General features: G+C 31.4%; 1 protein-coding gene across 1 annotated transcript in view; it reads right to left on the bottom strand.

Moving 5' to 3' along the window:
- Nucleotides 1–26984, bottom strand: part of LOC125067301 (C3 and PZP-like alpha-2-macroglobulin domain-containing protein 8) — a 229109-nt gene that overhangs the window by 11058 nt on the left and 191067 nt on the right. The window contains exons 10-14 of the mRNA XM_047675818.1: nucleotides 22126–22243; nucleotides 16349–16488; nucleotides 11561–11752; nucleotides 9371–9599; nucleotides 4636–4786 (exon numbers count right to left, since the gene is read on the bottom strand). Coding sequence (XP_047531774.1) covers nucleotides 4636–4786; nucleotides 9371–9599; nucleotides 11561–11752; nucleotides 16349–16488; nucleotides 22126–22243 — 830 coding nt within the window. The remainder of the gene's footprint in view (nucleotides 1–4635; nucleotides 4787–9370; nucleotides 9600–11560; nucleotides 11753–16348; nucleotides 16489–22125; nucleotides 22244–26984) is intronic.

Genomic DNA, 26984 nt, shown 5'->3' with positions numbered 1-26984 from the left:
CCGTCGAGAACCTCAGTAATGTTCTCAAATGAAATACAAAATAAACATTGTGGTATAATTTCAAGAGTACTAGGTAAATAATAAATTAAACAAAAATTGATGAATGTTGATCGATGTATTTTCGATAAAGCACATTACGATTGCTCCTCTCGTTTGCATAATACACGAAATGACGTCATTAAACGTGATTGTGCTGACGTATATGATATAAATGTTAATACGGATGCTTCGGTTACATAATTTAGATATTACATTAGCGACTATGTATTAGATTATTCTATTAAATTAATTATATAATATCAGTTGTGTTGTGATAATTGTGTTAGTGTAAACTGATTTTATTGGGATTAGGGATGGCTTATGTCAACTGTTGGTTGAAGTTAATAAGAGTGTAATTTGTAACGTTAACTTTTAGTGTAATAATTATATTATCGTTAGTTAGTATTACATAATAAGTCGTTGAAATTATTATCAGTATAGCCTAGTTAGCGGTTAGCTTTGATTCTCATTTATTAAAAGTTTCAAACTCCAAAGGATTTTCTATCGAAAAATTCTCTCTGTCCGGTCTGGCAATTGAAAGTGTAGATTGCCATGCTTCGAGAAACACGTGCAACAGTTATGTTGGATTTGTCCTATGGGATTATGAGGATGGGGGGAATCGAGAGGATTCTTCTGTTTGCACAAACACTGATGTATACAGCACTAGTCTACTTTGATAAAGAATGTCATGGTCGAAATCAACCAAGAGTGCCAATGTATTTCTATTTTAAAATTCTTATCAACACACCAAGTGTCTTTGAAATACTCGCATAGTAAATTCAAATATTATTATTTTCTTAAGCGTTTAAGTATATTATACCTAAATGCTCAATAAATAATAAAATATGACTTTTGTAAGTGAATAAGTTAGTAGCTAAGTTTTTTTGGAATAATATTTATCAAAACTGGTGTATTTTCTAAAACAGCCTGTGTATGCTCTTTTCCAAGAAAGCGAGCGAGTGGAGTAGTGGAGGTCGAGTTGTTGACAAGGTAAACTCGATCTTGGTTGGTATTCTACAAACGCAAATATATGAGAAAATTGCTTCACATAAGTTACAAGAAGTTTATGCAATAAAGATTGAAATCCTTTGGAGCGCTGTTGTTCTGTAACGAGATTTTGTTCGGTCTTTGCTTTGTATTTTTGTGGAAATATTCTTTCGTACCTAACCTTTTAGAAGAGCAAATAAGTTTTGAATATAATATATATATTCTAAGTTAATAGAGGTTATAAAGATAATTTGATTTCAACATATATTCTTTAGTCTATACGACATGATTTATGAATATAATCTTTTTATTTATTAAAATAACACAGGGCGCCAATTTTGATAATTAATAGTCACATTTTTGCAATCGTATTATTAAGTGATCGTTGCTGTTCAGTCGTTATCCTATTCTACTGATACAAAAGTCCAGTTCCGGTTCGGTCGAAGTCAGATCGTATCGTAATCGATGCAAATAAGTAGATTTGGTCTTCGGTTACGATTAAACTGCGTTTCATTTTTGTGAGGAACTTATCATTATCTTTATATGTTAGTAGAATTCACCCCCTGTGTGATAGAATATCATAAATATGGTATCATCGTAAAACGGGCAGCATATTAACAATACCATCAAACAGTAACACTTAGTATTGTTCTGGTTGGAATGGTGATTGGGCCAGCGTAATTACAGATGCAAGGGAAATAGCATCTTAGTTGCCAAGGGAATTGTCGATGTAAGGAATGGGGATTATTTGTTACAGTGTTAGCATCTAAGGGTGACATATATTTGGATTGTGCAATTATCCTTTATATAAGAACTCACTTCGTATCTCACTCGTGAAATGGAGACGACTCACAGTGATATGCCATTTTTAATACGTTTACTCTATAAACTTTATAATTATTATACTTAATGTTTTATATCACATTCTAACACGTTCACGTTCGTGTTCTGCGGTGAGATTCGAGTGTCTTGTTACAGAATAGCCATACAGTTCTGAGTCACTATACATTAGCATTAAACGGAATTTTATCTCATTCTACAGCAAATTGTTAATAATAAATAACAATGTAAGTTTAAGTACTTTCTGAAGGAGCAACATTCTCGTAAAGAATTTACATTATAATGTAAGTTTAGGATACACTTAAATGAATTTATTTTGTCGGTTCTTCTCAGTATACTCTACGAACCGGTGTTAGCTTGACTTTTAATCTTGTCAATTCGTAGGTGCTTGAAAGCCTACTTGAATAAAGATTACTTTGAATTACTATTTGTTAGTCACGTAGTCAATTCAAAGTCGAATGGTGAACCAAGACGTGATATTTTATATGTTGTAGTTGTAATGATGTAATAACATAAGCTCATTCGACTTTCTACTATAATAAGTTAAAATAAAGGAATATATATACTGCTAAGTGGGAAAAATATGTAACCGATATAAGAGGGTACATACTTTTAATATTTTCTCAAATATATTGATAGACTCGTCCGTGCACCAAGATTTTTTTTTTAATATTATCACGCTACGAAATAAAACCATTCACATATCAAACATATCTACACGAACAAGAAACAATAAGTACTAATTAAATAAAATTCTGGCTTTAATTTTTTTATCTGCATTTTTTATGTTTAGGCAGCACGTCATTCGAAATCAAGGCTGTTACTGTTGAGTATAATCTATCAACTTTAAATCTCGTATATTTTGTACCACGTAAGCCGTAAGTACGTTGTTAAGTGCTTTTTAAATATTTAAAATATCTTTACTGACCAGATTTCTCCTGTCTAACCTTGATAATGTTTCAATACTTACTTCTGATATGTTCAAACATATCAACATAAAGACAAAACTAAGGCGTTAGTTAACAAGCTAATACAGTTTTAATTTAATTAATGGTCTATCACTTTGGAATTACTTTACCGTCTGGATCATTTTAAGTGTTCTTATAAGGCAGAGAGTATACTATATATAGTAGTTTAAATATAGTAATTCACTTGGAGATAGGGCTGTGAGGAAGGTCGTCTGGGTAGGTACGACATTCATTAGACATTCTACCGTCAAACAGCAATAATTACTATTGTTTTGATCCCGTTTGAAGAGTGAATGAGGCATCATAATATTTTAGCTACCAAGGTTGGTAGCTCATTGGCGATGTAAGGAATGGTTAATATTTCTTACAGCGCCACTGTCTATGGACGGTCGTGATCACTTACCAACAGATACCGCATTTGCCCGTTTTTCTACCTCATCATAAAAAAGGGTTTCTGTTGTGTAATATATACAAACAAATCAGGAATGTGTATCGTTAAATTCATTAAAATTTTTGAAGATTTGTGTCCCGAAGATATTTTGGCTTTGTTTTTGTTTATAATTATAATATACTGTGCAAAAAAAAAAGTATTTAAATTTTTTTTTTTTGGCGTAAAGATAAGCTTTATGAAAAAAAAAAAAAATTAATTAATTTAATTTTATTTATTGGTAAAAAGTCTTATTTATTATTATAGATTAATAAAACAGACATTAAGGATCTCCAATAAATGTATATAAATACATACACCTAAAAATATACGTTACGTATATTTTTAGATTAATCGCCAAAATGGTACCTCTTGACTAATATAATATGTTACGTAGAAGGCAGACGGGTAAAAATTGAAATTAATATTAACAAAAAACTACATTCACCCACTTTGACTCGAAGTTTTATTATAATTAAAGATATATTAATCGTAAAATCTTAGTGATGCACAATATAGCTGAGTTATGAGCAAATTGCTTGAAATACGTAAATCTAAGGTTTGTTTGGCATAGCTTAGAGCCGAGGTGGCCCAGTGGTTAGAACGCGTGCATCTTAACCATTGAAATTTCATGTGCTTAATTTGTGTTTATAATTCATCTCGTGCTCGGCGGTGTAGGAAAACATCGTGTGGAAACCTGCATGTGTCTTATTTCAACGAAATTCTGCCACATGTGTATTCCACCAAACCGCAATGGAGCAGCGTGGTGTAATATGCTGTAACCAGCAGTGGGAAATTTAGGCTGTTAATGTAAAATGTAAGGTTTGTTTATCTTTTTTTCTACGACTTAGGTCTTATATTTTCAACCAAACAGTATTAAATATATTTTTCAAAACAAAGCATCGATACAAATACTAATCTCCTACGTTTCAAAAAGCATCCCGGATATGACGCAACGAGAACATAGATCTGCACTGTAAGTTTTAACATCTTTACTAATATTATAAACGCGAAAGTATCTCTGCCTGTCTGTTCCTTTTTTATGACCAAAACTCTAATTTGATAAAATTTGATATGAAGCAAGCTTGAACTCCAAGTAGCGAAATAGGCTTCTTTTTATGTCTAAAACCTGACTACCAATTAAACATAGCAACAAGTGAAACCGCGGCGACAGCTAGTATGTTGTTATAATTATGAAATCTGAAGACCATTAAAATTTCCCAGTATTTTAAGGTTGACTCGAAGGTATTTGTTTTTGAACACTTTACAAGCAACACACTATATGTAGTTCTTTGTAATTATCAAATATAATGTTAATAGCCATAAACCAAATATACATTCCAATTAAAAAAATATATATATATATATACTGACCAGTAATATTTTTCCTCCCCGGAGTATTAACAGCAACACGTACAACTAATTGAGTTCCTCCACGAGGCCCGAGTCTCAGTCGTTCTGTTACGTACAGCGCTCCAGTACTTGCGAAAGCTGCGCCTGCGCTAAGCGCTAGTAGGGCCGTCACCTTTGAAAAGAAAACACAAGCTTAAAAAAAATCATTACTTGGTTTTAAATTTAGAATTAAATATAGGATTCCAAATTAACGTTATTATTTCGTTCGATTTTTAAAATTTGAATCTTCTAACCTTGACCAGTTAAGGTAGTGGATATTTACTAAATAATTTAATAAGCGAATCGTTTTCTAATTAAATATATCTTGATTATAAAAATATAATGATATAGTTACACTATACTTTATAAAGATTATGCATATGTATACCAGCTACCTCCCTTCATTGGGTATAAGCGTGTGTATACAAATTTTAAATTAAAGAACAAACATAAAAAGAAAAAAATCTGGTTTTTTTTCGACTAGTTGAAATACTCGGCATTTCTCATGTATTATACAGATTAATGTTTCACTCTAATCGCTCTTTTTATTGATGAAAACCGCATCAAAATCCTTTGCGCAGTTTAAAAGATCTAAGTTTACATATATACATATACGAGTATATGTCGGATGTTAATTGAGACGTTATATAATACATTCCTGTGCTATACATACTATTGTGACATTATAGTATACCTACATTACCATATGGAATCTCTAGAAGTGCTTGTCATAATAAATATAATTTAATTGTGTTTAATGATTGGTTTGACAGATTCGAAAATTTACCAATTTTCGGATGTCTGAGTATAATAACAAGTCGATCCTTTAACTCAGCTGATTATTCCAGGGAATGTCCCCTGGGCATCGTAAATGTCAGAACTACAAACTGAATTAACTCTGAAGTGACTACACGACCCAATGAACAAGGATACAAATGAACTTTGAACTATGGATTTGTATTTTATTTATTTTTGAATTCCTACTTAATATTAATCATGTATTATTTCAATAATTTTATCACATTTTAGAAATTAATACAACTTCAGATATAGAAGTTGGTTTCGTGCATGCTCGTCTGTGTAGGTACCATCCAATCATCATACATATATTCTACTGCCAAGCAGCAATACTTAGTATAATTGTGTTGGTTGAAGGTTAATGAGTCTATGTATAACTACAGGCACAAATCAAATCAAATCAAAATATTGTTTATTCAAGTAGGCTCATAAAAGTACTTTTGAATTTTAATTTTACACTATTGAATTTAATTTAAATTACCGGTGGTAGCACCGGTATAGAAAGTTGATTCTACCGAGAAGAAACGGCAAGAACCTCAGAAGATACTCTTTTCCACAATTTTAAATGGTTGGTTATGTAAGAAATAATCGAAATTTCATATTTAGTAGGCGGCTTTCTTGCCAGCCGCCTACCAATTCAATATAAAAAAGTCTGTACTGTCTGTCACTGTCAAAGTCTAATCGAAAGACATAAATAAATTATGTAAAGTTAACTCACTGACATACAATCCACAATTAGAATTTAATTATTTTAAAACATGAATCACAACTCAATCTGATCTTCATTTTCTGGAAACCATTGCAGGTAGGTTTCCGCATAACAAACAAACTTTAGCTATATACTCAGAAATTTAATATGCTTTTCTAGACTCTAGACTAGTAGTAAGCCCTATCACAAAGTTACAAATTTAATATATTTTTATCAAGGATAAAAAACTATTCTAATCAACCACGGTCCTATATCACGCTTTAATACAGACGTATGATAACTTGTTCGAATTTTAACTCGAATATTTTAATAAGCATTCTCATATCTAAAATCTGGATGAAGCTGTTTATAGTAAAATTTATTTTAATCATTGTCCAAATCTAAATTTCACGTCAACAGAAATACCTGCACAAACTTTAAAGCAGACGTTAGCAGACGTATTCTGTAAAGCTGTTGAAATTCTGTACCCAGGAGATCCATTCGAACTAGGACAATGAAAACTAGTTGGCAAGTCCGCTTGATTACAACTTGCTCGTGTTTCGTAAAATTAAAACTTTTATCGCGTCTGTGTACATTATGTCATTTGAAATAGACAATCAGATCTCTTTATTTAATTATACAGCACGAAGTACTTGCTAAATACATAAGAAAACTTTCTATAGCTGTTAATCCTGAAAAACATTTACGTATTTATTTTGAGCAAGTCCAAATATACGATTTAATTTCGACGAATTCACATTTTTCAGTGAAAGTATTTATTCAGTGCCTTGAAAAGGACGATCGAATTTGTTTTACGCCTTTTAGAATACCCTAAAGAATACACCGAAGTCCCATAATAAACAGGCCAACAGCGAAAATGTTTACATACTCAATCGTAATTAGTTTTACTCGCATTTTAAATGGTGAAATTCAATATCAAAATTGCAATTATATACATTCACATATAATACATGTTCATAAACAATTAAGTACAATGTTTTAAAGTTCACATTATAAATTTATTTCCGAAGCTTTATTTGAATACGTTGATCAATAAGGAGGAACTGTCTATCGTTATGTTCCCTCTTCGTTGAATGTCTGTGGATATATCAGGATCCCCAATTGGGATTCGATGAGAGACGCCGATCGCAAAGAAATTGCTAACGCACGTGCACCCCCGTGCACGTTTTATATAATACGATACGATTTTCACATTACGATTTGTAAATAATATATTGGGCTTATCAAATGTAATATATCACTTGGACACTTGAACGAGATTGAAGAAAATTATTTTCATTACTAATTAATACCTATTACCTGTACCAAGTTATTTTTTTACATCTATGTATGTAGTATATGAAATAAAATAAAAAATAATGATCTAGTAATAGTTTGACAATTCTAATATTAAGAATGTTATTTATCTTTTTATTTATATGCGGGATCTAAGGTCGGAAGTTAGTCAATAGTAGATTTTAAGATCAACAACACGCATTCCCTGCGGTCACCCGTCACAATAGCGAGATATTGTAGTGATATAAATCTATATATTTGAGGTAACTAAGCAGGTAAATAGTTGATTATTTTTGTTTTCAATAACCTAACCTAATCGAACTTCACACCGCCGTACTTTGCAGGTATTATATTGTTTGTAGAAATATTAATTTTGTTATTGAATATAAATTCAAAACAGCATTGTACAGATTTCGCTTCAAACTATCTATTTCATGTGCAATGTTTGTGAAATCAATCTAGATAAACATTACGAAAAAGATTGAAGCAATTTTATTTGTAGTCGTGTTGAAAATTCCGGTCGTGTTATGTCATTGTTCTAAAACAAATCCTATGAACATAACAACACAGTTGAATTTACAATGCTATAATATATAACTAAAATATAATTTCACATCCTTACAATATATATGATTCAATTAAATTTTCTCGTTCTACCTCCATAAAATCGTGTACTGGATTAGTCGACACCTTCACATAGTAATTAGTTGAATATATCTCTAACCCAATTAACTTTTGCAAATATAACACCGTAACACGGTGCAGAAACACCAAAATAATAATGGATATTCTTGCGAATGTTGCAAAGGTAAATCTACCGAAGTGTGCCTGGATTAAAGTTCAAATTCCAGTAAACAATATCGTCGACGCAGTAACAAACAACATATTAATTTGTATAGATACAATTCCACGTAACGCAAATAATATGAAATAGCGTTTATTAGGGAGCGTCCTGAATAAATACAATTTATTTCAGAACATTAATTTCCTTACAAGCTCATATTGTATGTTAAATGTAAGTAAATTGATATTTCTGTTTAATTATATTTACTTTGTGTTATATATCGTTAACAAATCACGATATAAATATAAGGCTTCATTAAATTTCTTCATGCTATCTCACTTAGTCTCAGGCTATTCATAATACTATCAAACTCTTCTCATTTAGAAATAAAAGTTCAAGAAAATAAAACATTTGAACAGCTATTTAAGTAGACATTATAGCGTTTATATAAGCATTATATTGCTTATTATATACTTGGATGTATTATTATATAATAACAATGCCAAATCAAGAACAAATTAATCTCATTAAATGTTTGATATGATTGTTTAATTTATGCATACAATAAAAAAAAAATGTGCTTTCTATCACAAATGAATACATATATATTTGATGTCCTTATTATTATTAATTCAAGTTGTAGTTATATTAATATAAGCATTTTTTAATATTTACTAAATACATAATATCAAATATAATAGCACTCGAATGTATTTTCACGCGTAAATTGTTTCTTTAACTGTATTGATGATTTAGTTATGTTTTTGTATACTGCATTTGTATTTTATGATGTAAAGACAGTGCATTGTGACCAACCATAGCTCTTATGCCTTCGAACTTTGACACTACGATGTTATGTCCCTTGTGGGTGTAGTTACACTGGCTTACTCATTCTTCAAACCAAATGACAACAATGTAAAGTATTAATGTTTGTCGGTAGTATATGATGAGTGATCTTTACCTACCCAGACAGGTTTGCGCAGTCACCACCAAGTAAGCATCTATTTACATACAATTAAATCTTTCTTTTGTTGTACATTGTGTTCATGACTCATCACATAATTTATTATATCCAGTTTTAAGAAAGAAATAAAGTAAGTAAATAAATATCATTCATCGAAACATTAAAAAAAAATTATGATTCTACTCACATCCATACAATTATTGATGTTGTTTGTAATTTTCACGTCGACTTCCACCGTCTCGCCGACCTTCAGCGCCGGCGGGAGGGAGAAGTCAAGCTGTATCGGTCGGAATACATTAATAGTCCTTGGAGCCGAGAAGCGAAGACCACGGTTCGATAGCGACAGCGCCCAAAGAGACCATCGACCAGCTTCTGATGGCGCCGCGATTGTTACTCCATCGGTTGATAACTGGGTCCTAGAGAAAATGTAACGTACATTGCATTAAATGTTAAAGAACAAGTATTATGATAATCAGTAAATTTGTTGTTAATTGTAACCATAGCGATTGCTTTCATAATTTTCTATGAGGGTAAAACTTAGGACAATATTCGTCATTTAAAGCTAGAAATACGGAAATCGATGTCAAGGCGTCTGTTGATAAGACCAACGTTGCGGTGTTTACAACGAGTACGACTAGTTTAATAACAAAAGAAATTGCCTTGTCTCAAGTGTTTGGCTTTCCGAGATTTCCAATATGGCGGTGTCTTAAGATTATTGATTCTTGTCAATATTCTTTAAATTTTTCCGATTCAGTAAGTTAATAGAAGAAAAAAAGAAGCTTATATAAGCGCTTTTGAATCGTTATGCTACAAGATTAAATTCAACGCGAAGCTACTCCTAAGTTAAATTATACGTTACTAGTTGTCGCCCGTGGCTTCGCTCGCGTTTTAGTGATTGGTTGTCATGTGTTAGGCAAAAAAAGTAGCCTATGTTCAAGTTTGCTTTATACCAAATTTCATTGAATTTATAGATATAGTATTATATCAAAAACTTCATGTATGATAACTATGTATATTTTGAATCATATCATAATCATACAATGCTTAAAACAAAAACGAATTATTTACAAAACATTTCCCTATATTATAGGAAACATGATCAAAATACACGCCATTGTGGATATTGTCGAACACGATATTACGATAATTTGGTACAAGCGTGTTACACGCCAATCCAGTACTATATGATAATTAAACTGCACAATGAAATGATTTTATCGAAAAACAATATCAGAAAACCAATTTGACGGATTTAACTGACATGGTCGAAATAATGAACTCGATATGAATACGTTTTTGTCGAGTTAAATCGCCGTTGATAGTATTGTTTTAAAAGTAATAACGCATATTATGTTACTTTTAATTAACAATCGGTAACGTTATAATTATATTAAACACATTTGTTATCGGCTTTAATTTTAGGTATTTATTTTAATGATGGGATTTTGAGCTAAGATGTGGCCGTCATGACGCCCAGTAGATCAAATCGGAATTAGTGGTTATTCAAAGAGTTTACATTTTTACATTACATTAGCAGCCTGTAAATTTCCCACTGCTGGGTTAAGGCCCTCTTCCCCTTTCAGGGAAAGGTTTGGAGCATATTCCACCATGCTGCTCTAGTGCGGGTTGGTGGAATGTACATGTGGCACAATTTTGTTAAAATTAGACACATTCAGGTTTCCTTACGATGTTTTCCTTCACCGCCGAGCACGAGATGAATTATAAACACAAATTAAGTACATGAAAATTGAGTCGTGCCTGCCTGGGTTTGAACCCGAAATCTGGGCCATCTCGGCTCTTTTATACATATATTCAAAAAGGGCTAATAAGTAAGATATGCCCATAAATTCATGATCAGTCGACTCATCTGGTCGCTGTAGATATACGTTTTGCTAAATGACAAACCGGTCCGGACTGGTCCAACGGACAGGAATGTTTTCATTGAAGCAAATGAAAAAGCCATGTGACGTTTTGACAAAATTATGGTCTATCGGAATGTAGAAGAATTGAGAAATTTATTATCCCGTCCAATCCGCTGTTTATACATTGAATAATAGTATTGGTGGATCTTATATACATATTTTTTATGTATTTTCGTACTTTACGTACTTTTAATTTAAGAAAGGTTTATTTTTACAACATTTTTTATACAATTATAAGTATATAATAATTTTGTCATTAAATATGAGACATAAGAAAAAAAATGTATTTATTACATTGACGGCATTTTCTTTGTGAGTATTTTTGTATTATTATTGTATTTTTGGTTTAGATGTAATGTAAGCATTAAATTAGCATGATACGTTCTTCTAAAAAGACTGTATTAAACTATCGTTATGAGTTTTCATGCAATAATTTATATGGGAGTCATACTTACGTATAGTTAAAACATTTCCACATCCACAACCTATCATGGGTCGCCGGAGGAACAAGGTGAGCTGGTGCTTGTGTAGCAGGTGCAGTTTTCTGACGGTAGAGGACGCCACCACCACACTCTCCGCCACCAACGAATAGCGATACCCCAGCTGACACGAATTCTGGGCCAGGCTGCTCCTCATGTTCGCTCGAGCTAATGGAATAAGGACGAATATTTAGACGAAAATCGGATTATAAATAAATTAAAATATGAGCTAGACTAAATATTTTGAGTTATGTTTTGTACTAAATGACAATTCTATTTATTAACTTTAATCCAACTTATATGAAACATAGTTCAATAACCTATATAGGCAAGCCTTTTATAAAATATATACTACCTACAACATAAATATAAATATTTGTTGACACAGAATTATAATTCCGTCAAAATATGTTGTTATCGATATTATAAATTATCCGAATAAATACTGCCAGGCAATAATTAAAAATAAATCAACCATTAATAATTTAATCATGTCGAAATTAATAACCCAGTTTAATCCTATTTTTAATAAACGTGCTTAGAATTAGTAACTTTTTTTTAAAACGGCCCTTGGAGTTATTTCCTTACAAAAGACGTCGTGCAAGGCTACAAAGGTCCCTAGGAAAGAGTTTTTTCATATTATAAAATACATAGAAGCTTTTGCCCTTTTGAGAACGACCAATGAGAAAACATTCACATATAATACTCGATGTAGTTTTTGAGAGCTCTCGTTGCCCATTGGTTAGAAAATGTAAAATTTAATTAAATATGCCAATCCGATCAGGAATTTCCATGTGCTTAATCTGTGGAAGGCTAATAGGAAAATCTAGTATGACGGATGATAATTCGCCATCACGCATTTTTGTAGCATGTGTAGTGGAACAACGCTAGGAGCGTCCTATTAGTCCAGTAGTGGGAGAGTTATAGGTTATACATAATTTCTTTACAAAATTAAAGTTTAAGTAATATATTATATCTAAGCTTAGGTTAATACCAAAATAAATAAAAAAAATAATAGAAAAATATTCGATCCACATGCGGCTACTTTATACATTTATTACAAGTAAAGATTAATCTATCAACTAAAAAAAAAATATCAGTCTACCCTTTGACGTGTTATTTTCGCACTAGTTGATAAATGATCGGATCTTTGTGAAGGATTTCCGAATGATTAACTGAGAACCAATACTAAAGTGATATCCAATATATTATACTAAGCCCGTCTTTACTTGCTATCAATGTTCAATAGTTGCATAATTAATATACGAGTAAACCTCGATTATTATATATGTATATCGTCTTTTTAAAATGTTTTATATAAATATATTTTAAGGGCTCCACCTACGACTCGATTTCATGTGATTGCACATCCAAACAAATAATTCACGTATATAAGATTTAGAGTAGCACAGGAGTGGGATTTATACAGGCTTTTAATTTTCTTACCATTAATTTGAATATAATCGTACCAATTAAAACAATAATTACATTTAATAAAACCGACTTCGTTAAACCTCGTACTTAATTAATCCATTGGTTAAGATTAATTATGATCTCAGTGTAAACGAATATTATATTCAAGAATTTTCATTGGCTATCGCCGAAAAATAAAGTTAGTTTATCTAGTTATTTACATCAAAGCTTGGATTCTAAATATTTTTTATAGTCCTTACTTTTTCGTAAGTGTGATGTGAAATATGTAAAAAAACCGGCCAAGTGCGTAAAGGACTCACGCACGAAGGGTTCCGTACCATTATCTTTAAAAACGGCAAAAAAATCATGTCTGTTATATGTTAGCCCCTTTCAATGTTTATTTTATTCTGTTTTTTAGTATTTATTATTATAATAATTATTTATTATTATAAACAACAGAAATTCATCATCTGTGAAAAATTCAAGTGTCTAACTTTCACGTTTTCATGAGATACAGTATAGTGACATACAGACATTTTACCCTTCGGGTACCGAACTCTGAAACTGATAAAGTGTTGAATTAAGTGCTCAGCGAATGCTTAGTTATAATATCGGTAAAGTATATAATTAAAATGGTTTTGTTTTAAGAGGTGAATATACGTCATCGACCTTGCTCGAGTGAATATGCCGTGTAGAACCCTCATACCTCATAGATCATTTAGAGAAAAAAATGTCACAAATCAATGGTCCGTTAAGCAGTGTGTCTCGTCCCACATTTATTTATTAAATCATAAAGGGGTTACATTTGCGCATACCGATTAATTAAACAAATCTTTAAAAAATACTAAAAATGAGATAGTATGCAAAGATATCCTGAAGGTTCCCTAAGTATTATGTTATTTAATATTTCAATTTAAATATAAATCTTGTGATCTTTGAATCTTGTTTACCTTTTACAGAAATTGCTAATTTTATATTTACTATTATCTTTTTTGGAAAGGAATAGAAAATTCTATATGCGATGCACGTAAGAGTATCTATAATATAAATAATTTATTTTAGATTAAATGAAGCCATTTCACCTCCATATCTCCATATAATTTCTCGTCATATCATAGCTTAATAATTGTCTTTTTTATAAACATACAACATCTCAGCTAGTCTCCTATATGGTTCATATGTAAGCTTATAGCTATTGCGTGATAAATTGTGACAGTCTTGCATTGTATAATCAAAATATGCAAATATGCGTGAATTCTTAGCTCTAATATTCCTTTATAAGTACTGATGCACTGAAAGGTGTAACTGTGCTTCTGGAGAGACTTTAAGGCCATTAAGTTGACTATGTATTTATTGAAAGTACTTCTAGTTGCATACATTTTCTTTTAAATAAGCAATGCCTCAATAAATTAAGGAATTACTAGTATTCATATTTAACCCCCCTTTTAAGCTTATCACTTGTGTCAGGAGTAACTAAAATAGCCCAAGGGGTCAGGATCGATCCTGTTACTTGTTACATTGCTAATGGACCCGTAAACCATTGCGCTATTGACCCCTAAAATTTTAAAATACTCTCTAAGCGTTTGCTATTTTTTTTTAATTACAAATTAAAATAAAGGCAATATATAAATCACCTGAGCAAATATCTCTTCTTTTATAATAAACGGGGTTTATTTTAAGCTAAGTTTCTGTTTATATTATACGTTATTGAAACTTTGTGAAACGAACTAAGCTGAGGTAAATCTGGAATACCAGTTTACTAAAAAATTAAAAGGTCCCAAGGAGAAAGTTAGGCAAACGTTTAATCGTGCACGAAGTCCACTACGATGTTATGAAAATAATTACATTGTATGTTATAACAATTATCAACTTTTATACTTATAAGGAAAATAATTAAATAAATATAAATGCGCCTAATGGAATTGGTGCTTAAGAAATTATTTCGATTACATAAATGACGAAAATACTTGTGTCATACGTGATACGGGGAATTAAATATACGTCACGGAAAATATTACATCACCGAAAATATATTTATTAAAGAGTATTAAAGTCGCTTTACTCGCGAGTTATAACTGGTTTTAAAAAATAGTAGTCGTTTGCTATTTTATAATAATTAAAAACAGGTAATTGTTACTGATATTATAACTTGTTAATTTTAAGTGAGATTGTTTGTTCCATTTTTACTTCTTAACTACGCTACCAATCATTGTGAGATGTTGTATACACATTGTTAGGGGTACATACAATTCACTTGTACGTGGGCCAAGCTGTGGTCACAAGCTATTATAGGTTATAAAACTCAATGAATTTTTCATTTTATTATGATTATTAAAATAAATTAATAATACACATTTTCGGATTCCAGACATTACACTACCAGACTTGGCATAGCACTTATATATTTAATTGAGAAAATAAATCTCTTCAAACTGGATTCAACTGGATAAAACTTGATTTAATTATTTGGTAGATTTTAAAGGAAAAATATCTTATACAACAAGGCTATCTCTGTATGCATGAAGGCGTAGCGAAGAAGCTAGGTCAGCTGGAATTTTTACAGATTTTTCTAAAGAATACTTGTAGAGCATCATCTTCTAAGGAATTATTTATATTTCTATTTTTCTCTTTAAGTATTAAGCCTGTGACGTTCAGATGTCTCAACCTTGCAATCTTGGACTATTTATTTAAGAACTTTTTATGGTGTATGTATACAGACTGGAAAATGGGTCATCTGATGGTAAGTGGCGCTGTACGAAATATTAACCATTCCTTACATGCAATGCATCACAAACCTTGGAAGCTAAGATGTTATGTACCTGGTCTTAATATCTGATGAGTGGGTGGTACCTACTCAGACGAGCTTGCACGAAACCCACCAAGTGAATAAAATTGCAACTTTTATAAATAGTGAATTGATGATTTTTTATTGAATTTATTTTGTTGTATGTTATTAACGTGATCAATTATATTACTGAACTTATTAATTATAATATTTATTGCTTTATTTAATCTAGTTAGTAGTTAATCTCTAGTATTTTAGTATTATAAAATTATTTTAGTAAAAAAAATATACCCGTGTATTGTATATACCTAAAAACGCATGCTGTGGCCGTGTTAAAGAGTCGCACACTTTATATTAAGTATAAATATGTTTTATGTATGACATGTGTAAGTGTAGTTACTGCTGATGGTCCTTAATAAATAAATATTAAATACACTATTTTACGTTGATGAAGCCGAAAGAAATTTATGAAGCCGGTCTACAATTATTAAAATAATACTTAAATAAAGTCTTCGTGTCTTTGTCTTGCGAGCCTTTATATTGGCTGCCCTTAAACTCTTACTTACGTTTGATGGACGTCGAAGCGTGAATCTGGAGGTGCTCGGGCGCCAATTAAGCACATCAAGGAATCAGTAGGAGCTAGTACTCTCAACTGTAGAGCTGCTCTCGGATACCACCACCGACGCTCTTCTACCGCTACCACTACCTGTAAATAGGTTTAGGATTAGTAAAATAATTTCTGACATTTAAATTGACGTAATTTCGCGTTTATTGAATAGATTTTTAGGAATTTCGGAACCTACGGTAGGTTTTTTTTTAAATTTAATTTCAAACTGACACTTTCTACCCGATCAATAACTTATTTCCGCTCTCTTAAATTAATTATTTCTTACATCGTAACAGTTTATTCAATTGCAGTGAAGAAAGTTATTTTTTCTGCACATTTACGGTTGGAGCTCTTCAAAATGAGTCCATAACCGATTTTTTATGTGCGGCTATCGTCCCATATTCACTGGGATATAAAGCGGCTTACGCTATTACTATATAAGATTATTGTTGTATATTATTATAGTTACAAATATTGGTGCATTGGCGATTTAAGTGATGGTTATTGTTTTTTACATTGTCCAATATCTACATGTTACATTGGTTATAAGCAACATTCCTCTCGACATATTGGTTGGTACAATCTCATGGCCAACTCTAGCACGACGCGCGCTCATTGGTCAAAACAAATAGCGCGCGCTTCGCCGGCTTCCTATTACACAATACTGCCCCTTTTTACAAAACCAACCCACGGATTACAGGAAAGCGAGAGGAAGGATGTTGACACATAAAAAAAAAAACTACTTAAAGTCATAACCACCATGTATAGTGTGAAATATCCAAAATAAATTCAGCAACTTTACTTCATAAATTAACTATTAATACGTGACGTAATCACAGCTTGACTATATTTCGTTTAAATTAGAGACAGGAAATGGATATTATTTTAATTATCGCCGTTGATATAAATCAAATTAGATGTCGAGCTTTATGAATCGAGTTTCTATTATAGCGAAATTCAGTTTAATTAAGCATCTTCTAATTTCGAAGATACACCGAGTTTAAACTAAGGATAATCCTTCTTTATTTAATATTTATCCGTGCCATAAGGCTTTTCAAACTCATCCTCCGTGAACTTGGATCAACGCTTACATTGCCTAATTAGTGAAGTGTTGACATTTGAAATTTCCGAAGTCCTTTACGTAGACTTATTTAATTGCAGGCGTTAGCCTTAAATATCTCATTTAATGACGGTTTAATAATAAATAAAGCTAGCTATATTTTATAACTAATACCCGTACTAATATTGACGATCTCCGTGGTCGAGTAGTATGTACACCGGTTTTCATGGGTAAGCTACTCCGAGATCCCGGGTTCGGTCGGCCGAGTCGATATAGAAAAATTTTCATTAGTTTTCTATGGTGTCTTGGGTCTGGGTGTTTGTGGTACCGTCGCTCTGATTTTCCATAACACAAGTCCTTTAGCTAGTTACATTGGGATCAGTTAAATAAGAATGTATATTTAATTAAAGAACGAATTTACATAAAAAATTCTTGATTTTGGTTATGAACCTTTTCGGATAACGTTATGCAGAATAACCTATCAAAGTTTCATCATAATTGGATGAATGATTAAAAATGTTTAGAGGACGAACATACTAACATTTTATTTTTTACTAGCAACCTGACTCGGCTTCGCATGAATGCAATTTATTAATAAATAAATTTATTTGATATAAATATAATTTATACTCTGTATTTTATAAACACAAATTAAGCAAATAAAATTTTGTGGTGCCTGAGCTTGAACCCGCAAAAATCGGCTATGATGCACCTGTTCTAATCACTGGGCTATCTCGGCTTTTTTCCATACCATAATAAGCTAAGAATTTGAAATTAAATAAAAAACGATTAATGTTCTTCCAAAATAAACAATTTAAATTCCACTAAAACACAAATCCCTGTATTAAGCAGACAATGTTAATAAAATGTTCGGGATGAAAATTAATTGGAATGTCCTCTTTAATTAGTACTAATAGTACTTCTAGCGGGCGTATTCGGAAAGGCCGTTTCGTCTGATAAATTTTACGTAATCGCCGCTTAAGTAATTACATCTTTAGTTTCAAGTATAGATGATAACGGGTAAAATGTTCTATGAAATAAAGTCTCAACCGAACAATGGAAACATACTAATATTTCATTGATAATGAAATATAAGTATGTTTAGTATAATCTAAATATACAATTTCTATGTATACATTTGGGTGAATTTTTTTAAGACATAGATCACATACGACTTCAGTACTGAGATGCGCTTAGGTACCTTTACTATGTTTTTCCTTAATAAATATAATCTAATAGACTTTAAGTAATATCAGCTTATGGGTATGCATTTTAATTTGTCAACATTTAATAGAGTTCTGAATTGCTTAAATAATTGATAAAAAAATTTAAGTTGGTTCTAAAATTTTAATCACTTTAGAAAAGCTTCACGGCAAGCCATTATCATCTGCTTTTGTTTATTTCATGGATCTTCAAACGAATTTAAATTAATTCTCCTTGCTAGATAATCGAACAATTAGCTAACAACTATCTCTCTGGATTCAATTAACAGGCATCTTAATGAGGAACGATTTGTTGCCGGTGAGAGCTACAATCGAGTTCGGCTCTGTCTTATTTAATATCGATTTAGCTGAATTGAAATATTATAAATTACACCAAATCTTATTTATTTAAAACTGAAGGATGATACAACTGATTTTAATTATAAGAACTTACTAAATGGAAACGTGTGTGTATATTTATGTGCGTGTGTGTGTGTATATGAACGTCAATGTTCCTTCCGTCTTACATATTATATTGAAACCAAATTATAATACTCCAAAAGTGTTATTGTATAATTTACTTGGATTTTCTTTATACGTAGTTTAAAAGAACGCTTTTGTTACAATGAATGTGACACGTAAAACAAAAGAATGTAGCCAAAACTCGAGGGGTAGTAGGACCTTATTCTATTTTCGTTCCATTTTCCCGACAGTTTTAGGCCAAAGTTACTATTTGAACTGATACTAGACAATTTACCAATGAATGTCATAATGCACAGTTATCTGCCCAATCATAAGTGCACTCTTATGACACAGTGAGCGAATCTACTCAACTGAAAATAGTTCAGATGCAGAACTAAAATAGGCCTATGTTCAGTCCGAGGCGGGAAGAAGTTTGTCGAGCTCCACGCTGTTACTAATATATAAACAGAAAAACCTAATGACCTTTTGTGAATTAACTTTAATCCATCACGTCCTCCTTATAAACAACTTATAATATTAATACAAAAGTAAGTTTATTACGTTTTTACGTCTCAATGACATTTCATGAAATTTTTTACACACTTTTTGTTAGGGATACAGAAAAGGACACAGGACATACGTTACACCTGAATTTTCCTCATACGTGGGCGAAACCGCCTACGGAAACTAGTTATACCATAATATGATTATTAATATTATTCCAGTGCCATAGGCAAAAGAGCCTAATTACAGAGATGGGGATCATAACAACGTTGACCCGCAGATAGTTAAAAGTTTGGAGAATACCTTTGACCTTAATGAGCATATACTTCTTAAATTAAGTTGCGCATTTAATTGCGTTTTTTTTTTAATTAAGTTAAAAGTACTGGCCATTTAGTACAAATTGTAATTTTGTAATGTATTTCATTTAATAGTTTTCTTTTACTAGTTTAGTGTGTATCGTGAATATCGGCGCACTGTGCACGCGGAAACCATTGCGCAAAACAAATACCCGAAATGTTTCAACCGTTGTATCCGGTCTGCGAGCGGATGCACATACAATTGCATTACGCTGGCGGATCCACGTGTGCGATGCCATCACACTAGATACACACTTAGCAGTGATAAAAAACAGATAATCAAATCAATTACGTGTAAAAATTGCGTGGCGAGGGTTTCGTAATATAAAAAAAACAGGAAAAAATAATGTATTCCTCAAACAGGAACGTTGCGATCTAAAAAATATAAAGGCATAATTAATAACTTTTTAAAATAATAATACATTAAAAAATAAAACTTGTACTATTACGATAATAAAGTAGAGGAATGTATTTAAGTTTTTTATTATCTTATTATTGTATTTTTAACACATTTTAAATGATGGAATTCAATAAAATGTATAGCATTTATATTTCTCATTATCTTTTTAAGTTCTTAATTTGAGTGGTCAACGAAATTGCGGAAAGCCTAGACGGAGATGGTTAGATGAGTTGAACTCATTCCGTAAGGATTGGTCCTATGTCGAAAGATAATAAAGATTGTCCACCAGTGGAACTCGCGAAATTGATGCTTTAATATAATATAATATAATAACATTTTGATTGCTCCGTCCATTGAGGTGTGGATTTTATTTGAGTACTTATTCGTGTACCAAATTGTTGTTCAACATATTACAACACAATATATGATAGTCCATGTTATAAATGAGTATATTGTTTTATCATCGCAAGCACGCAACTCTAAAAAAAAAAAATCTCGAAAAAATAGTCGCGATTGGTACTTGTACGGGAACATAAGGATACATATAAAACGGATGATATAAATGTATTCATATTTATACGCATATTCCTAAACTATACGGCGAACAAAATTTCACTTGTGCCAAATTTTCCAAACAATTTCACGCAAAAATACATTCCGCAGCAAAAACCGCAACATTTTAATTCCACAATCGGAGGGAGAAAATGTCGCAATTTGTTTTCTTCATATTTTAATCCGACCCTATTTTAATATACGACGTTTACATGTACAAGCTATTTATGACTTTATTTCATTAAGCAGTAAAGGTTATTATAGAATCTAATTAATCATTTCTTCTTTTCCGTCGCAATCTTTATTGTCATCCTTAATAAACAATGACACGTACATTAAAGTTACTTTTCATAGAGATTTAATCGATGAATACTATTTTGTAATTAAGTATTGAAGGGGCGTGTTATCGACAGGGATCTGGGTTGCATAAAACAAATAGGTCGAGTGATCAGATAATCTACTCTATCTAACTACAAAGATCAACTATATTTATGCGAGGCAGAAAAAATCAAAGAATTACTTCAACTCTAAATAAATAAAAAAAACTATAAGAACTTAACAGTACAATAATTATCGTTCCATAGAATGGATTTAAGTTTTTCGTTCATAGCAAAAGCATGCATTTTATTATGAATAAAAATATAATCATCGCATTACAGATACTTATAAATCTTCACCGATGAACGACGGTTTAAACTCGAGCAAGTACTGAGTTTTCTGTCCTTAATGTAGGCTTATAAAATCTAACGCTCAGCAGTGAAGGAAAAAGGCATGAAAAAATCTTCATGTAACGCATGAAATTCTGCCTAAAACTTGTATATCTTAACCTCGTTAGAACGATTGGAGGCTCGCGTGGAGATTTCCAAGTGACATCGAAGTTTATTTTGTCAAGCGAACGTTCCGACATCCATGTTTATATATATGGTTTTCCTTACGCTTTTGAGCGTTGTGGTTGAATAATCTCTAAAATTTTCTCCACAAGAATAGATAATTATATTGCTTAGAAGGTTAATTTACTTACCCTATTGTAAGTGACGCATTGTATTACGAATTGTATTGTGTAGAAATATGCAGCGGCAAAACCACTAAATACGAATGTATCGTATACCAGTCAAAGACCATTAGGTAAATTCACTGAATATATTTCATGTTATTTTAATAAACAATTTTGTACCTTATATTAAAGGGCATAAGACTCACCTCCTTGTGCAAGAGTCGGACGTGGAAGCTAGCGACGTCACTCACAGGCTCACCCGCCTCTGTGACATAGTAGACGAGCAGTGAACTGACCGGCGCCATGTCAGCTGTCACGGGAAACCTGAGGTCAAATGGACGTATATTTTATTAGGACCAAATTCACTTGATTTCTCCTATTCCCTTGACTGTGTAGTATTCGGCTTACTATATAAAACACTATCGTTATAGAAATCAGTTCATTTTACTGACTGATTTAAAGAAAATATAATTATGTACAAAAGTATAGTACTATAAAGTTTTATGGCAAAGACGTACTTCTTCATATCTATTAAAATATTCTTCGGTAAATTGTTCGTGATATATTGTGCATAAAAGTATAAATAGTATGTACATTATGAGGTTAATTCTACGTAGATATTTTTTGTTGTGTGTTTTTTTTTCTACTTAACAAAGTGTGTTATTGTCGTTATTATATTTTTTATATGAGTGTGTGTGTTTGCTAATAACAAATGCTTTTTCTTTTGTGTTATTGGCATTCTATTCTCAAATTATAATTAACTGGTTGTATTTTAATATATATTTAAATCTCCGAAGTTATAAGAACGCTTTGCTCATAACCACCCTCCTAAAAATGAAAACTATAATTCATGAATCGTGTCTGAGACGGGTTTGGTTTTTTGCAGAAGTAAATCATTATTATGTGAAAAATTAAGCGTAGCATACGATTACAGCAATGCAATTCTGTAAGAATTCCTCTCATCTAACTCGTACAATGTTCACAACCGACTTACGGTGATACGTCATTTTGATAGGTGTTTCCTTTAAATGTCATATGGCAAGATTGACAGATGGAAGGTGGGCAAAATTGGTCACTAATGGGTCAATTCTAAATGGCAAAAGAGCCAGAGGACGCCCTAAAAAACGATACATGGCTGAAAATAAAAAAATGCTGGGAAGACTGGATAAAGAAAGCACAGATAAAGAAAACCTAGCCTGAAAGACAACATTTTCCACGGGCCTTAACAGAATAATTCATAATAAATATGTTCCTAAATTTTACTTTTCCATGTACGTTAAGCCAATAAAAAGTATTATTATTAATCTTTAAATTTGATAACTATTATAATCAATGTCGCATATTCCATTCAGACATTTCACTTTCGTGTTCTGCGGTGAGTTTTGATACGTGTGATACGCCATTTTGACACATATATTTATAATTATTACAGTTATTGTCGCATATCATATTCTGATATATCATGTTCGTGTTCTGCGGTGAGTTCGTAAATAAATATTTATAAAAATCGCAATTAATTTTCTTTGTTTGTACCGTAGCTATGTGATCACGCATTCATCATTAAGTTCAAACTTTCCATAGACATCCACAACATCCATTATTATTGAAATTGGCATAAATGTGGTCATAATATTATTGAATACGAATCGTAACGTAAATTCAAAGAACTAGGTATCAATAAAAAATAAAGCTTAGTGTAAAGGGTCACGATATAAAATAGTATTATAAATTTCCTAAAACAAAACAAAGCGGTTATGACATAACAAGCGAGTGACGAGACCGTATCGGCTGTCATGGCGCCCGGGGAAAAAGGATAACGCTGTAACATTCAGTGACGTTCGACCGGTCCCCAACAATGCGATGTTTGTTACATTTTGCTACAGTATCGCAAACTCTGACAATGTAGCGTATATTTAAAGCGACGGCGTGGAATTCTAAAGCCTTCGCTACAAAATTTAAAGTAGCACCGATATCGTTGCGTTTGGTAACTTTTTTAAAAGTAATTTTGATATATTTTTTTACGTGTCGTTTTGTGTCATGTAAAATGTAGACGAACGAGTTTTTGTTCGTGGCTTTGCTTACGGATTATTGATTTTATTCGATAAGTATTAAATAATAAGACACGTGCAGCGTGCTGCGCAATACTTGAACTTGAACGTTAAGGTTTTTGTACATGACTTTTATTTGTAGTGTGTTTCAAAATTTGATTGGTTTTGAAAATTTAGAGGTTGTAGTACCAAATAAATAAAAATATCTCTCCTTTAAATTTCAAAACAATTTTTATTATATATTTACTATTTATATATCGGTTCATATACTATGCTCCTTAATTTTTTATAAACTTTTTATTTACATTAAATTTCATTTAGATTGTTTACTGAAAAGGATGTCCAAAAATGACGCAAACACATGATTTTATGTTAAAAATATTTCAAGAGTCACAGCCCTGTTAAATGTACGTACTAGGTAAGTTAGTTAGTGTAGGTTCTATGACAAGAGGCAAAATTAGGTTAAAAGTGCATATCAAAGTCAGTGCCTGGCTCTACAGAGATGGTTTTGAGAAATAGGTTACCTACTTATCAGGTACAACTTTTTTATTTATACACAGATGATCCGTCCGCCCTTCTTCACAGAAGTTTTGCAAGATCGTGATTACACAAATCAATGAACTTGAACGATAGTCAATAATAGGTAGCAGCCGCCATGATTTGTCTTCAAATCTTCATACTTTACGTTTATATGTCTACTGATGTAACGTTTTCGTATCTCGTCATGAGTTTATTTGAATGAAAGATCTCGGTCACGGTTTGATCTTATATATTTTTTTTTTGTGATAAAATAACATTTTATCTATATTATCATTTTATCGTTAGAGAATGGCGCCCAACGTGGGGCTGTTTGCTATTATTTCCCTTACTAGTTTATTTCATAACTTCATTTTCGAGTTGTCATATATTAATTTCATTTTTTTTAAGAATTATGATTGATTATGAAATTTACAAGAATTTATGATTTTTGATTTATTTAGCCAAAATCGAACAGAGAAGAGGATTATTTAAATGTTTGTATATTCCTGTTTAGTTTATGGATTACTCAAAAACTTTTACACTAATGTTTAACACGAGTCCCAGTAGTCCAGAGAACTCATAAGTTTTTCTATAACATATAAGTTTATTAAATGTCGTCAATGTGTGTTTGTCATGTTTTATTTTGTTTTATAATTTCAAATATTTTTTAGCTGATATAAGGCTATAAATATTTGAGATAAATCACGTTATTTTTAATAAAATCGATTCAGCATATTCTTAGTAATACACTAATGCTGCTTGTATTAACGATATTTTTTATAATATAATGATAATTAAATAATAATATTAAAAAAACCGTATAATATATATTTTTATAGTCACTTAAAAAACTTAGTTTTAAATAATTAGTTCATATTTTTAAAATGCATTATAACATAATCGAATACAAATTATAACGAACAATCATTTTATTTTTCATAAAAGTGAATGCACGCATATTGTCGAGCGTAGAGCTCGATAAACTAATTGACCTGGAAATGGTCTTGATCGATTATCACTTTGCCGATACGGCTCAACACATATTCTCAGTTTATTTTCGTAATAACACTGTATACATTACCTTACTTTGAGTGTAAATGTATCGTATGAATTATGAATAAGAAAACCAAATTTAAATTAAAACATTAAAACGTTAAATTATAGGAAACAGTGTTATTTTAAGTAATTTTTCATTTCAAATTGGTGAACTAGAAAACAGACCACATGATGGTGAGTGATCTACATATATTATATATATTAGACATTGATAATGCGCTACTAGTTTAAACCGGAACACAATAATACTAAGCATCGTGTTTGGTGGTTATAACAAGGGATGAGTGAGTGGTACCTACCCAGATTTGTAAAAAGCGTGGTAGAGCTTAGGCGAGTGATGTTATGTATATTAAAAAGCGACAATAATTCATTTTTGAAGAGATACTTTTTAAGGTATAATATAATAATATTTTATACATACGGTTTCTGATGCAAAATATTTGACTTATTTTATATGTATTGGGTGGAAAGCGCTTAATTTATTTACAAATAATAATGGAAGGACGACTACTGGCATAAACAAAACATTGATATCGATGAAGAAGTTATCTACATAGAGTTCAATTTAAACTTCACTGATCGTAAAATATACATTGCGCAGTACAGTGCAGTCATAAACTAAAATGGTGATGAAAAATTATACCAAAGACATCGATCGACACTCCATGGAAGTATGATTATTTGAAAATATCGAATACGATAAGATATGCATTACCATAGACAAGTCGGGTCAAATATTGTAATAAAGTAAAAAGTTTAAATTACAACATGTACATATTTAATTAACTATGTCACTTTAAAGGGGACATACTAATGAATCAATGTAATTCGACCTCAGGGGTATCGTTTGCTGACAGGATACAAATTGTTTCGAAACGCTATGAGACATTGTGCTGTTTACATTGTTGTTACGAGGCTATACTTTAGATACGAACGAATAATTAATTATAACGAGTACTTAATAATTCACTTTAGTTTATGTTTTATTAAATCTATTTGGTTTTAAGCCGATATGGTTCCGTAGTATGAAAGCGTGGAATTAAAACGAATAATGGGTCAAAGCTTACTTGATTTCTGTTATTCATCCTAAGTTCATCATGTGGATTTTTATTTTTTCGAACAAAATTTCTCCACATTGGAGCGTGATAGAATAAAATCTAGAAACTTATCTTTAAAAGGTGATAAGGGTTTTGCCTTTTGCGTCATATGATCTGTGACGTTCGCTTCTACAATTGGAGATACCTACCTACATACGTAATTAGGTGAAATTTAATCCGAAATAGCTCAGAGGTATACAGTGAATCTTAACCAATAATTGTGGCTTCAAAATTAGCACTACTAAATTTTCACGTGCAGAATCTAATCGAATCAAATTCCTTTATTCAATATAAAGCCATGACACTTTTATTGATTGTCAAATTAAACACTACCTTGTATATTAA

Source organism: Vanessa atalanta, chromosome 11, assembly GCF_905147765.1.
Source record: "Vanessa atalanta chromosome 11, ilVanAtal1.2, whole genome shotgun sequence".
NCBI classification, from domain to species: domain Eukaryota; kingdom Metazoa; phylum Arthropoda; class Insecta; order Lepidoptera; family Nymphalidae; genus Vanessa; species Vanessa atalanta.
This window is presented reverse-complemented; position numbering and strand designations above follow the sequence as displayed.